Below are 16,840 nucleotides of genomic sequence, written 5' to 3' on the forward strand. Positions count from 1 at the left end.
TTACTCTCTGAAAGGTGGAAATTTGAATTAATAGAGATGACTGTGGAAAAGAGATTTCATAAGGTTTAAAGAAATGCAGCTATAAAAAGTAAAGCTTTGTTTATTTTTATCGATTATATTACAAAACAGATGACCTTTCAACTACAGCAAGAGTAGTAAAGGGGAGAATTAGATTACTGCTGCTGCTAATTATCCTGTCTATTACATATACCAGACTATACTGTATGTTTGTTGTTAGCGTTTTATGCTGGATTTAAGTTTTTTGGAATTCATAGGCAGTTATTTTGAGAGGTTTAGAAATTACATATTTAGTTAATATTGAATATTTCACTAGTAAAATTCATTATTTTCATATTCTGTGAATTTCAATCTTAACAATGATAAGTTTCTTCGAAAAAAATTAATGTTATTACTGTAGTTGTGATTTATGGAAGAATAAAACGCTGCATCATATTAAATATAAGTCCATTTGTATAAATTGTAGTAATATTTCTGAGCCAGAAAAAATTTATGGCTTTATCATACTTCATAGACAAATCTAAGTCTGTTTCAGTCACCGAAGTCAAATGATTATTAATTGATAATTACCTATTTTAGATCTTTTAATTAATTTCAAATGTGAAAGAATGTCGTGCATTGCTGCAGTTGTTATTAGCTATTATTGGGACTATATAGATCCTAAAGAGATCTATATTGTCCCATTAGTCCAAGCTTCAGTGTCTACTGCTGCCATCCTCAGAAATTTGAGGGAAAATTTTACAAAATTTGCATACAGTGAAACAGAACCTCGAATACTTCATGTGGCATAGTAGGCATTGTCCATTTCCTTTAAACATGCACGTTTGGATGCTAGTAAATCAAAGCTTTAGTAGTGCTAATTTTTAAAATAATTGAAAATTGTAGGCTAAAATAACTAACAAAGCTTTAATTCAATAAAAAAGTGAAGCTTAAAGCTGTAAGGAATTTTTTTTCTGTATAGCAGCATGAAGAAAAGAAAGAAAAAACTTGACAGTTACTGAAGTACTATAAATGAGTTATTTGTGACTTCACTTATGACAAATATAACATCACATTCACTTGATCTCATGTTTGTCATAAACAAAACTGCATAACTTTTATTCACTTTACTGCATAACTAGTGATCTTTGTTATATCTTTTTCAGTTTTTCATAGTTACAAAAATGTTTTGATTGCTAAGTATATTTATTTATTATCCCATATTCCATTTCCAAGTCAAATTGATCACCTTGAAATATATTCAATACTAAATGTTTTTTTTACTAATTTCAGAATGTCAATCAGGACAGTTTTACTATTGCACTTGTCACTGTTATGTTTATTTCCAGCAAACCAAAAGCAATTTATATTCTGTATACAGTATGTATACTTACTTATCCTCTTTCTGCTTTGTGGCACATAAGGCCAAGATATGTTTCTTTCAGACACTTCTGCCCTGAGCGATTGAGCCACATTTCAGCTTCTCTCCAGCTCTTCCAGTTAGTCATTATTTTTTCCTTTTCTGTCATTCTCTGCCAGGTTAATTTAGGCTTTCTCCTTTTCTGTTTTCTTTTTAGGATCCATGTCAAACCCACTCTAGGAATCTCTCTGCTGTCCATTCTAAATGTCTCCATTCCATTTCCATCTGGCTTTTTTTTTTTTTTTTTTATTATTATTATTTCATCAGTGATGCTTTTTTGCATAGTCAGCTGATGTTAGTCAGTGTTTGTTATATGTTGGGACCAAAATATTTTAAATATTTTATGCATACATTTTGCTAGAAAATTATTTAATTTAACTTCCTGTTTTTTAGTCAGCTTCCACATCTCTAATCCATATAATAATGCATTCTATATTGCTGTTGAAGATCTGTATTTTGGTTTTATTATGATATTTTGAACATTTCCATATGTTATTTAATTTTATGAAAGAAGTATTAGCTTTTGTCAATCTTTGCATCATATCCCTGTCAGCCCTGGCTTCAGTATCTACATTTGCTCCCAAGTGTAAAATTCTTAGCTTCTACCACATGCTGATTGATTTTGAATTCTTTGTGACATTTGCTGTTTAGTTTAAGAACTTTTATTTTAGTTATATTTATTTTAATACCAACCATTTCAGCTGTTTTATAGAAGTCTTTGATTTCGTTTTTATATCATTGTATTTTGATGATATCAAAACTATGTCATCAGTATAACCTAGGTCTTCTAACTGTGACATTGGATTCTATTTAATTCCTCTTCTTACACCTGTAACTTTTCTCATAATCCAATCAATGACTATATTAAACATTAACCCAGGCATTACACCCTTGCCTTATACCAGATCTTACCTCAAAGCATTCAGATGTTGTTTGCTATTGTTTGCTACACAACTTTTACTTCCCTTATACATTTCTTTGATTATTTTCACATATTTGTTAGGAATTCCATAAATTTTAATAAATAATAAAATTTTTCTGTCTGTATTTCAAATGCTTTAGCAAAATCTATAAAATTTAGCTAGAATGGGCTTCTAAATTCTATGCTTTGTTCAGTGATGTTCCTTAAAGTAAAAATGTGATACACAGTACTCGCACCTGTTCTAAAACCAGCTTGTTCATGCCTTAATATCTTCTTTACTTCATTTTTAATTCTAATTATCAATATTTTACAGAAAATGTTTGCATACTTGACAGTAGATTCTCCTCCAATTCTCATATCTAGTGAGATGTGAGAATTGGAGGAGAATTGCTGCTATCCACTGTTTAGGTAGCTTTTCATTCTATAACCCCATTCATGTGCCATCTCCTCTCCTAAGAGGCTGACTACCATGATGTTACTCATGATTAACTATGGGCATTATGACATGTGGTCTGGACTCTACCTCTTCCATATGTTATATCAGTATTCATGGCTGTAAATCCATGTATGTTCACAGGGCTGATTTGCCTGTTCTGTGGGATGAAAAAAAAACTCTTTACCTCTATATGAGACCAGATAATTCACCTTTAGTCAAAAGAGACCAGATAAAGGTTTCTCATATCATGGATGGAATCGAACCCAGATCTTTCCAACCGAAGGACTTCATCTATACCAACTGAGCTATGGAAGCTCTCTAGCACATTGTTAAAAATCAGTTGCAGTTTATCAGCAGCAAAAAGTACTTGTTCTTATTAGTACTTTCAGTATCGATAATAACAGTACTTTTTGTTCTTTCAGATTTCTTGACTACACTGTATATTTGAATATAATCATTTTGCTCCATAATCCCTTTTTCTGGATATAAAATGATGAAAATTCTGTTTCATCTGGTTTTATATCCTTTTTCAATTCAAGGTTCATTTCCAGTTTGTCCATCTGATTTCTACTTGTGTGAGATTTACTTGTAAGTTTCATTATGTGAGACTTACAAGTAAAGATGAGTCCTCTGATTGGTTACTAGCCATAACAAAGCAAGTGTGATGACAAGACTGCTGTCTGTGTGACCCTCAGACTAGACATACATATTCAGCATTTCCTCTGAATGGTGAATCAGTTATTCCACTGAAATTCCCATTTTTTATCATCTTTATCATTTGATTCTTTTACACTACTTTTCTCAGTTTCTAATCATTTTCAATCTTCCAGAACATTTTGCAATTTTTGTTATATTTATCTTATGTTCCTTACTAGCTGTCTCATGACTTCTGTTTAGTTACTTTCTCACATAGCACAATTACATTTTCTTTTTTGCTTCTTTTCCAGTAATTCTTCATATGTTAATAATTTCTGTCTATCTGTAATTCTGCTGAAGGAGAGTTTGTTCCAGTAGCTGATGTTTTGCCCAGGTTCCCTGGCAAAAATGGAGGAATGGGGGGGGGGGATTAACTGGGCACTGCCCCAGCTGGTATGACATTTCATTATACTTGTTGGGGATTTAAGCCAATACATAATGCAATTTAGTCAGCATAGTCCCAAATTGCTATCCTATTTGTTTATTTAAATTTGTTCAACATCCAAGAGTATATCTAATAATAAGGCACACCACAAGCAGTAAGAAATGGCCATTAGATCAGAAGCTCTAATCAGTTCTCAACATTCCTCATAAAATTTTACTCTATTTCAACCTATGTTACATGTGTCACCTAACGTCTGTCTTCTGCAAGACAGACAGCCCACATAGTATATGTATTCACCTTCTTTAGTCTTGCTTTGTTTGCTATTGAACATGGATGTGGCTATGTATTTGTATTCATGCTCTTCAATAATTTTTAGTCTTTGCATATGCTGGGGTCAAGTACAGTCATAACTGGAAAAAGGAACAGAAGCGAAAAAACTGAGTTTGTGCATAAATGCACCAGAATTTATCTAGAGATGAAAATAATAAATTACATCTCTAGATATGGAAATTAACTAGAGATGAGAATGAAAATTATAATGAAAACAAAAATTCTTTGATGGTGGACAAACCTTAACAACCATAGGGTTTAACAACGTATTCAACACTGCATACAGTTGTGAAGCTGGTACCCATATAAAGGAACATGTGAAAGGATCTACCTCTTTAAAATCAACAATTATAGCAACAAAAAGAAAAAGAAAGAAAGAAAAAAAGGGGGGGGGAAGCATCTGGGTTCATTCAGATGAGGTCTTTTTTGAAGACAAATCAAGACAATTCTCACTTCTTTATACCAACTAATGGTTGGTTTGCTAGATTTAAAGAACTGTGCTTCAGCTTGTTATCAAGAGACTTACAAAGGGAAGAAAGAAGTCATTTATCAATCATCTCTTGATATTTCATACAGAAAATTTGAATGGATAAATTATACTATATCATAGTACTTTGCATTAATAATTACATAATGAAATCTAATTTGTGTGTGTATCCTGTGAATGAAACTAAGAGAAATATCCTTTAAAACTTGTTAATATACTACTATATACATCTATTGTAAACACATAAGATCAGGTGCAATTAAAGGGTAGACTGGATTAAATTCAACTTATGTAAAATTCATGTTATGTAAAGGGTTGTGAAACTCAATTCCTTACAAAGGATGAGATTTGTCTTTATGTATCAGAAATCTGATCTTTCTGAACATACAATTTATACCAACCACAGACTAGACTGACAAAGATCCAGTACCATCAAGTTTGGTATAAGAGAAAATTTAAAGGAATGTGCAACACTGTTATTAATTAGACCTACTTGAATAAATGTAACAAGCTCAAACTTTGGTCTCACATACCTATCCCTTTAAAATATTAGTTGACTACTTCATCCCTGAAATACAGGTAATACTTTCAATCACCAGAAATTGCCCAATTCTAATTTCATAATTCAGTACTTATTATTATTTTATTATTATAATCATTGCACCATCCGTGTAATCAAAGACCCATCGTGGCAGGTTCATTCAACAACAACATATTTATCACACTGACTCTTAAGATTCTTAACACTCCTTGCATTAACAACAAATTCTGGTAATGCATTCCATTCGCTGACAATTCTCCATGTAAAAAAATCTACTCCTCACCTCTTCACCACACTCTTACATAACTTCCATAAATGGCCTCTGGTTTTCCCCCTCTCACCCTCTACTCTTTTTATAATCTCATCTAGATTAATCCGATAAAATCCTCTTACTAAAATGTCTCTATCATGTCACCCTTTTTTCCCCCTCCTATCCACTAAACTCTGCAATCCATATTTATTAAACCTCTCTCCATAGCCAGCATTCCAAAGTCCTGATATTGTCTTAGCCACTCATCTCTGGACCCTCTCCAATGTTTCCACATCACACTAAAAACCAGGTGACCAGATTTGTGCACAATAATCCAACCACTTACTTATTCCTACACGTTAGACTACTTCTTATCATAGCAGCACTACAATTTGTAGCCTTTGCAACACTAGCAATATCCCCCCCCCCCCCCCAAAAAAAAAACTTTAGTCTACTCTCAACCATCACTCCCATATCTCAAATCTCATCTACTTACTGCAGCATGGCACCTTCAATTAGTACACAGCTATATTTCTGTACCCCAAAATGCAATACCTTGCACTTATTGATATTAAAACTACAAACCTCCCATTCTTGCCATAAGTCAAAAGTCTATTGAAATCTTCCTTAAAGGAATTAACATCAGCAGTGCTACTTTTAATTCTCCCCAACTTGGCATCATCAGCAAACAACTGAAGATCCCCAGTCAGTCCACATGATATATCATTTACAAACAAGTTACACACAAGGGACCTTGCTACTGGTTACCCTCCTATTTTGAGACACTCCTCCATCATACTCAGCCTGCTGGTATCGTTCAGAGACCTAATCTCTGGTCCATCTAACCAATATACTATCTATTCCCATCCTCTGTAGCTTGTACACCAAGTTATCATGTGGCCATTATCAAATTCTTTTGCAAAGTCCAAAAATATCACTTTATATGATTCTCCCTTATCTAATACCCCAATTACCATATCATAAAATGCGAGTAAATTGATAAAACAAAGACCTACCCTTGACAATTCTATGCTGACCATAATAAAGAATGCTATGTCCATCAACTCAATCCTGTTTTATTCCTAACCAATCTCTCCAGCACCTTGACCACAGCTGCAGTTATACAGACTTGTCTATAACTGGAAACTTCTGTCCTGGTGCTATTCTGCCTTCTTTCCACTCCTTAGGAACCCTACCCACTGCAAGACTTTCATTAAATAACCAGATCAAGGGCCAACTGTAGTGTACATTCCTTAAAAATATGTGGTGATATGTCATCCATTCCTACAGCTTTATTAACATCTAACCCAATCGACACCTGATATACCTCTGATTTTTTCACTTCCACTTCTCCAAATACATCTCTCCCTTCTATATATTGCACCACATCATTTACACCTGTATGGTATATGCTAATAAAGTGCTTGTTCAATAACTCCATATATCCTTTGCAACTGTTATTCTGCTGCCATGACTATCCACCAGTGTCAACCTGCCATAATTATTCTTTCTCTTGCTTGCCATATAGCAGAAAAATTCCCTTGAGTTAATCTTCGCCTGAGCAGCCAATCTCCTCTCATACTGTACCTTTTCTTTCTTTACCGTGTTTGCCACCTTTCTATCCTGCACTTTATACTTTTCATGGATACAGTCACCACCAACTGTCTTGTACCTCCTCCTCCACAGATTCTCTTTTCCAGCACAGCTTGCTTGATTTTGTTGTTTATCCATTTCACTTTTACTCTGTTTACTTGTTTAACCCTTGGTATACAGTTATACACTGCTTTTGTCATATACTGCCTTGTGAGTTTCCATGCTTTGTCAACATCTTTTTGGCTCAGCTCATCTACCCAACATACTGATGATGGCTACAGAGCTTCATATAATCACCCACTTTATATTTCCACATAATTCATTTTTGGCATAACCTTTTTCTTGTTTCATCACTTCCCAAACAAGTACCTCATGATCACTCTCATCAACTGGCAGCGTCAACATCTCATTGACAACTACATAAAGGAGGATCCAAGACTACTGTTGCGAATTACTGACCGATCAGCATATCAGGAGTCGTTGTCAAGGTCTTGGAGAAAGTAGTCAAGGGAAAAATACAGGAATGGATTGATGAAAATGAGATACTGTATGAAGGACAGCATGGCTTTGTGAAGGATAGATCATGCCTCATCAGTAACTTGCTCAAGTTTTATAACACAGTGATGGCTGAACTGGATAAGAGTAATGGGTTTACAGTGATAGTGCTGGACCTGGCTAAGGCCTTTGACAGGATGCCACATGGAATTCTAATCCGTAAACTGCAACACATGGGAATGGATAAAGGGTTGGTCAGATGGATGGGTGGGTGATTGATGGAGAGATATCAGAGAGTAGTTTATTCAAGAGTAGAGTCCAAAAGACAGCTTGTGACTGGGGTGTGCTGCAGGATTCTGTTCTTAGACCACTGCTGTTTAATTTGTTCATTAACGATATGGGGAAGGATCTAAGAGGAACGGTTCATTTGTTTGCTGATGATGCAAAGTTGGGTAGGGCAGTCATGAATGCAGAAGATGTCAAAATCTTGAAGGATGATTTGATTGAGATATGATTGAGACATTCAAATTTCTGAAGGGTTTCTATAGGATTAATTCAGAGGATATTTTTGAGATCAGGACTGGTGGTGGGAGGGGACATCTATGGAAGCTGGGCAAGAGTGTGGTTAGTAAGGGTGTTAGAGCTGGGTTTTTTACTTTTAGAGTGATAAATGAGTTGAATAAGCTGCCAGAGTCTGTTGTGGGTGCTATGACAGTGAATGAGTTCAAGGCAAGGTATGATAGATACTGTGAGAATGTCGAATAGTTGTGTGGACATGATGTTTAGGGCCTCCCTCGATGAGTCTAAGGACTCCTTGGAGTTGCCCGTAATAATAATACAGCTTGTGAAGTTATTACCAAATCCAAAACATTAAAACCTCTAGTTGCTTCAGCCATATGCTGCTTAAGATATTTATCTTTCAGAAATTCAACACACTCACTCTCCTTGTTGCCATACACAATCTCCTTCTTCCGTTCATATATTAATATAATTTAAGGATCATATTTTTTTTTATATGCCAAACTAATTTGTCTAAACATTTCACAATCAGTATTCTGTGTATTCCATGGCATATAACAGCTTTCTATCAGATATACTAGCCTGCTTATTTCAACTTCACACCACACAGATTCAAAATCTGTGTATACACTATCAACTTCCACACTTTGTAGACGCAATAACTCTGCAATCATTAACAGCACACCCATCTTTTCACATTTATATTTTTCTGGAAAAATATATATTCTTCCATTTCCATCCCTGACATCACATCCTACTTAGACAACCAAGTTTCACTTATTCCAATTATCTTTGGGCATACTGACTCGATCAATGCAACAGATTCATCTCTTGTTTCTAATACTCGTTACATTTGTGTAGAAACATAACAATTTCTCTGCCTTTGAGGCCATTTTACCAGCACCAACATTCTTTATTCTATATGCTATACAACACCTCTCTCTTCACTCTGACCACTCCTGTTTTTCTGATCTTGGCTCTGATTTCCATTCCTACCTGTCTCATTCTCACCTTGATGCATTCCATCATCTTGTACTGCAGTAACCACATCTACAATCTCATATCCATCTTCCTCCTGTCATACGATCCATTTAGTTGTGCTATTCTGCTTTACAAGTAGACTCTGATCATTTACTACATTAATTTCTTAACTCTATGCCTTCTCAGAAAACAATAGCCTTTCTAAATACCCAATACCAATACCAACACCTCTCTCTTCACTCTGACCACTCCTGTTTTCCTGATCTTGGCTCTGATTTCCATTCCTACCTGTCTCATTCTCACCTTTATGCATTCCATCATCTTGTGCTGCAGTAACCACATCTACAATCTCATATCCATCTTCCTCCTGTCATACGATCCATTTAGTTGTGCTATTCTGCTTTACAAGTAGACTCTGGTCATTTACTACATTCATTTCTTTACTCTATGCCTTCTCAGAAAACAATAGCCTTTCTAAATACCCAATACCAATACCAACACCTCTCTCTTCACTCTGACCACTCCTGTTTTCCTGATCTTGGTTCTGATTTCCATTCCTACCTGTCTCATTCTCACCTTTATGCATTCCATCATCTTGTGCTGCAGTAACCACATCTACAATCTCATATCCATCTTCCTCCTGTCATACGATCCATTTAGTTGTGCTATTCTGCTTTACAAGTAGACTCTGATCATTTACTACATTAATTTCTTAACTCTATGCCTTCTCAGAAAACAATAGCCTTTCTAAATACCCAATACCAATACCAACACCTCTCTCTTCACTCTGACCACTCCTGTTTTCCTGATCTTGGCTCTGATTTCCATTCCTACCTGTCTCATTCTCACCTTTATGCATTCCATCATCTTGTGCTGCAGTAACCACATCTACAATCTCATATCCATCTTCCTCCTGTCATACGATCCATTTAGTTGTGCTATTCTGCTTTACAAGTAGACTCTGGTCATTTACTACATTCATTTCTTAACTCTATGCCTTCTCAGAAAACAATAGCCTTTCTAAATACCCAATACCAATACCAACACCTCTCTCTTCACTCTGACCACTCCTGTTTTCCTGATCTTGGTTCTGATTTCCATTCCTACCTGTCTCATTCTCACCTTTATGCATTCCATCATCTTGTGCTGCAGTAACCACATCTACAATCTCATATCCATCTTCCTCCTGTCATACAATCCATTTAGTTGTGCTATTCTGCTTTACAAGTAGACTCTGATCATTTACTACATTAATTTCTTGACTCTGTGCCTTCTCAGAAAACAATAGCCTTTCTAAATACCCAATACCAAATCAATTCAAATGCAATCCATCAACTTGAAACCATTCCAACTTTCCTCAAATTCACTCCACAGATTTATAAAGTGAACCACCTTTGCCTCACACACCTCTGCCATCTTACTATTCATTATCTTTGCTCTCCTTCTCAATTCACTGTTGTCATATCTGGGAAACATTCTTACAACTTTTCCAAGAACACTATTCTTTACTACCAGAACAAAAAACTTCAACATTCTTTTTTTTCCCCCCAGCTAAGTCATTTGTGCCCATGACTATTAGTAATTTCGACACCCAGTCTTTCCTTTTCCTCAACGCAGCAGTTATTTGCTTCATTGTTCCATCGGGAAAGCATGTTTTGTGCACTTTATTAGTAATCACACCTCTAATGATTGAGTCCCCATACAACAATATACAACTGTCCTTTGAATCTTTCTTCATAATACTAACTTCTTCCTTCTCTTTATCATCAGCCAATCTCTTTTTTAGATGTTTAATATCCTCTTCTAGATGTTTCATTTTGCTTTTCATTTTCACTAAGCTCTTCTACTACAGTCCCAATGCTTGTTCCCATTTCTAATCGTTCTAATCTATCAAGGCACTTTCCACATATGTTAATACTTTCCTTCTTCTCATTTACCCAAACAATTCACAAATCTTTCACATTTTTCAGTGCATACATATAGCAATTTTCTCAACGTTTCCACTGCGAAAAATCCAAGGCAGAGCCAGACTTTTATTCAGAAGCCGTCCGTACCACTGACGTACGTTGCTTTATGGGCACCATTTTCAGAAGCAGATGCAGTACAACAAACAAGTAGCAGAACAATATAAACAACAAAAAATTTCAAAAACAAAACTACTGAAGGAACTTGTATCCAAACTGAAAAAAATGCAGCACAGTTTGCGATAAAAAGCTACACCATGTTTAAAAACACATTTTTGAGCACAGCTCAAATCTAATATTACATTAACTTGTGACACTAGCAACAATCTGATTGTTATCTTTAGTATCATTGCTTAAAATATATATGCACATATATAGAAAGAATTTTATGTTGTTGGTTATTCATAACAGTGCTTTATGGTATAAACATCATCAAGAGGAAAAAAATTAATTTATTGAACTGACTAATGTTTTACTGGGTTTTCTACTTGCCATTTTCAGAGCACAAATTACAACTGTGATGAGCACACAGCATTCAAGTAGGTAATTGTAGAAAAAATTCAAATTCGAACTGAAAAAGAACTAATATCCTAACGAGGTGTCCCTAGGGACTACATAACCATAAAGTTAATAATTGAAGAAGTCAGACTATATTTGATCTCAGTATAACTGTCTCTTTGAGCTTTGCCAAATTAATGACTCCATACCTATTGAGGTTGGGACAGTGCTTCATAGCCATATTTTAAAAATAGCTTCTCAAGTTTTACAGCAACATCTGTGTGTGTGTGTAGGGGGTGGGGACAGAGAGAGGTCTTCTTCCATTTACTCCAATGTGAAGCAAAATGCCAGAGTAATGGATGTAATTTTTGTATTCTTCAAGTCTTCTGTCTAAAATAGACCAAACTATAGATGCAAGGAATTTTATGTACTTCAGGATGTGCAAGAGGATGAATTTATTCTTTAGGACAACAGATGAAAGTAGCTAGCTGAACAGATGGTTTTGAAGTAGCATAGTTTTCTGATATTCCCTGAATATAAGGGTTGGGAATGGTTTTGCTGTGATCTCTGTCAAAGTTACAGAGATCACAGCACTATGTGATTATGAGACTATGATGTCAAAATCTGTTGGAATTAGATTTTTTTATTAACATTTTAAAGCAAAGAAATGAGGAAGAGTTATCTCTGAGAGGGAAAAGCAATTTGGATAAATGTTTGGACTAGTTTATAGGTAAGGATGTCTATGCTGTTAAGCACTGGACAAAGAGGGAGGGTTAATGAAATTTGAATTTTAGAGACTCTCTTCTTATTACTATTATTATACTGGTATCTCCAGAGAATTCAGACTCATTCAACACAATTGAGACCCACTAACCATTCTTCACATAATATCTATCATACCTCTCCTTCAACTTATTCACTGTTGGGGCATTCACAACTATCTCTGGCAATGCATTCTGCTTATTTGCCACTCTCCAAGTAAAGAACTTAGTCTGCACATTCTTACTAACCACACCTTTACACAACTTTCAAGGGTGACCCCTTGTTCCCACACTTCTCATGTATTGTAAATATTTTTCGTGTGAATTTTATAGAATCCTTTTAGTAACTTATTAGTTTCTGTCATCCCTTCTCCTCTGTCTGTTAGCTATACTCTGCAGCCCACACACTTCAGTCTATCCTCATAGGGAGCATTCCACAGACTTGTCACCAGCTTGGTCACTTGTTTCTGAATTGTCTTCACCACATCCTGATCTCCAAGAAATCCAGGTGACCAAATCTGTGCACGGTAGTCAACATTCCGGTTGAAAGAAAAGATGTGTAAACCTATTACATTGCATGTTAAAATTATTAAATTTAGTGACGATAATGTATCGAACACCAACATAGACTGCAGCTTAAACTTACCTCACTCTACTGTTCTTATAGTTATTAAAAACAAAAGTTTTTAGTGAAGGGAAAATTTAATAGTAATCCATAAATGTAACAATCTTATTGCCTAAATGGAAAAACTTAACAGTGTAGGTTTGGCATGTTCATTTAAGCCAAGCTATTCAGAAAAATGTTTCAGTTTGCAAAAATTATTTTAAATTTTTCATTTGCATATCCGAAATAAATAAATGTTTTATTTACATCATTTATGCACATAACTGCTTAAAAGTGCTATTAAACTATTACATGCATCAAGTGTGTGTGTGGGGGGGGGGGTGACAGTGATTCTCTATATGATGGTGGCCTGGATCCTAACATGTCATATGACTGGGGTATACTCTACTAATGTAATCAGCATATCCCATCTACAATCCCTTCCTAAACAAAATTCAGGCCATCTGGTTTCAGTGACTGATTTTAGGAGTATATCAGAGGAATTTTAAACATGTCAGCTTCTTTTCAATGAATAGTTTTGCTCCTTTGTACTATATTCACCAAGTGTCATTCTCTTTGACCAGTTATTGAATATTGAGTTTGCTGAGTAAGCTTGTGCCTTTTTTTTTATTAAGTGTAGTTATTCTCCTGAAGGCCCCAGTACAAAAACTAAAAACCTACATGCTGTGTTTATTTTTAATATATTTATATCCTCTCAAGACAAACCATGAACAATGAGCAATGCAAATATGTTATCATGTTTTTTTATTTATTTATTTCTTCAGCTACTTCACATCTGCAGTCCTTTTTTTTTTTCACTCCCATCAGAAATATTTCCATTACTGATATTTATAAAATATATAAAAGTTTGAATTTTCATCATCCTGTTCAATAATGTGCTCTTAATAACAGATTTTATATAGCACTGTTTAAAATAAAAAGATAGAAAAGTGTATGAGAGAGAGAGCAGAAATATTGCTATGTGTCCATTCTATACTTCGTTTCTATAATGCAAATCAGTCTAATCCGTATCGAAATGTGGTGGCTGGAGAGTGAGGATGAAAATGTATAGAAGAGAAGTATGTTAACTAAAATAAGTGTTTCAAACTGTCATGTGATTCTTATTTGGCTAATATAAAATGATTCTCATTTTATTTCATACTAGCCAAAACTTCATTTTGTGAAATTTTGGTTAAATGCACCATATTTTATTTTAGAAATTATTGACTTTACAACTGTGTTATAACTCTTTTAATTTCCCGACGTTTTGATCTTTATATTAAGATCATCTAGAGTATATACAAATATACAAGCACAAACTGAGTTACATTACATACAGTGAGTAAAGAAACAATGAATTTGATCACAGATTATTCTACTGGCATGACCTCTAGTGAAGAGAAAAAAAAACAAACAATTAATTATTTAGAAACTACATCAAAGCTAAATTCTATTTGACAGAACATGAGAAAACATTCTTTCTTATAGTCTTCTTTCAGTAACAATGATGTCCTATTTTTGACATCACAATTGTTATTTTTGATGTAGGATTCTGGATAATCTACAGTCCTGTTTATAGTTAACTCTTAGAGAGAAAGGTTCCATGAGTAGAACATGTGCCTTCTATACGCTTGGAATTTTTAGACCATCATTATTGTTCAGATTGGGGTGGTTGATAAGAATGTCACAGGCTTCCTTAAATTTGCATTCATACCATGTTTTGGTGTGATGTAAACAACTGGTGCTTCCAGAATCCTACATCAAAAATGACAATTGTAATGTCAAAAATAGGACATCATTGTTACTGAAAGAAGATTATCTATAAGAATGAATGTTTTCTCATGTTGTGTCAAATAGAATTTAGCTTTGATGTAGTTTCTAAATAATTAATTGGTTTTTTTTTCTCACTAGAAGTCATGCCAGTAGAATAACCTGTGATCAAATTCATTGTTTCTTTACTCACTGTATGTAAAGTAACTCAGCTTGTGCTTGTATATTTGTATATACTCCAGATGATGATCTTAATATGAAGATCGAAACGTCAGGAAATTAAAAGCGTTATTTATAACATGGTTGTAAAGTCCATAATTTCTAAAATGAATGCTGATCACCATGTAATACTAAAAGAAAGGACACTATATTATTTAATACTTATACAAATTCAGAAAGTTTTTACTTCCCCTTATTCATTAAGTATTACTCCTACAATTATATAAGTCAAGTGGATATTAGATCCAGCATTATTTCAAAGCCGAATGTAGAACCTATAAAGTTTTGTAAGGTAAGTTGATCAGAGAGCTTTCTATGGTTAATAATTACTCCTACAATTTGGAAACATCTACTAAACATACTTAGTCACACCAGTATGTAATAAGCAGATGATTTAGTTGCTGTGGCTAGACTGGACTTCACTGAAATTTTGTATATACCCAAAATATTGATGAACATTAGTTTCATCAATATTTTGACTTATGTAATCTCACTAATCACTACAAGTTTTTTCCATTTCACTCTCATGAAGAATATGTGTAGCCCCCTTTCATGCCCTTGATGGTAATGCTATCTACACCCATGCAATACTTGAGAATGACTTCTCAACAGTGTTTCTATTAGGTATATACTATACTGTTTGTTTTCTGCTTGTTGTTAAACTGCTCTCTGTAAAGTGAAACATACAATTTGCAGTATTGCTTTAATTTTAATAGGGTGAAATTACTTTAAGCTCAGATGATGGAAATGATTGTTGTATATCTTCTCATCAACATAAGCATTTAAAAGGGTCTGCTAAAGCTCAGGTAAGTAATATGTAGTAAATTTAAATCACATTTATTATTATTATTATACCCTCCATGGAGTCGACAGACTCATCATGGGAGGTTCATTCAACTGACAACATATTTATCATGTAGAATCTTAAAATCCTTAACACTCCTTGTATTAACAACACATTCTGGTAATGCATTCCATTCACTGACAATTCTCCATGTAAAAAATCTACACCTCACATCCTTCTTCACCACACTTTTACATAACTTCCAGGAATGACCTCTGGTTCTTCCTTTCACACCTTCTACTCTTTTTATAATCCCCTCTGGATAAAATCCTCTCACTAACTTAAACATCTCTATTATATCACCTCTCTTCCTCCTATCCACAAACTCTGCAATCCACATCTATTCAACCTCTCTCCATAGCCAGCATTCCAAACTCCTGATATTGTGTTAGTCACTCATCTCTGGACCCTCTCTTCACATCACATTGAAAACCAGGTGACCATATCTGAGCACAATAGCCTAAGTGTGGTCTGACCAGTGCCTTATACAGTGGCACAACCACTTCCTTGGAGTACTTCTTATCATAGCATAACATGTTAGAGTACTTCTTATCATAGCAGCACTGCGATGTGCAACCTTTGCAACCCTAGCAATATGTCCTCTAAACTTCAGTCTACTGTCAACCATCACTCCCAATTATATATATTTAATTTTTTAAATGAAACAATCTCGTAAATTATTATTAACAGCTGACCTCCATGGAGTCAGAGACTCATCATGGGTTTACAGCATAATTTTAGTAATTAAAATTGCAATTAAGTTACAAACTTTTTTAAAGTCATATAGATACAGGCTGCTTTCTGTTAATTGGAAGTTTTTCCCATTAGTTTATTCCCTGTTTTGAAATCTTTCTTTTCATGTTTTTCTTTCATTGAAGACAGTTATTCTTAAACCATTTCTATTGCAGTCTTTTAGTCATTAATTTCTCTGAACAGCCTGTATAATAGATGCTTGTATGGCAAATACTTTGCTATAGCACAAGGTTTGCTCTAGTGGATTTTGGGAAAAGAGATTGATTTTTCACTCCATTCCTATAAAACAAAGGAAAAGGTGGGAAATCATATACATTGATGACATCAGAATACTTCTACGAGGTGCTATCAAAAGTTTCGAGACTAACTCTGTTT

General features: G+C 34.5%; 1 protein-coding gene across 5 annotated transcripts in view; it reads left to right on the forward strand.

Annotated features, from left to right (window-relative positions):
* LOC150092318 (RUN domain-containing protein 1) overlaps positions 1-16,840 on the forward strand; it is a 202,118-nt gene that overhangs the window by 115,155 nt on the left and 70,123 nt on the right. For 4 of the 5 annotated variants that reach the window (XM_090415044.1, XM_090415042.1, XM_090415046.1 and 1 more), the window contains exon 9: positions 15,585-15,674. The exons of the other annotated variant lie outside the window; for it this stretch is intronic. In XM_090415044.1, the coding sequence (XP_090271170.1) occupies positions 15,585-15,674 (90 nt within the window). The remainder of the gene's footprint in view (positions 1-15,584; positions 15,675-16,840) is intronic. 5 annotated transcript variants of the gene reach the window in all.

Source organism: Typopeltis vanoorti, chromosome 26 (assembly GCF_054136105.1).
Source record: "Typopeltis vanoorti isolate ZY-2024b chromosome 26, IOZ_Tvanoo_1.0, whole genome shotgun sequence".
NCBI classification, from domain to species: Eukaryota; Metazoa; Arthropoda; class Arachnida; order Uropygi; family Thelyphonidae; genus Typopeltis; species Typopeltis vanoorti.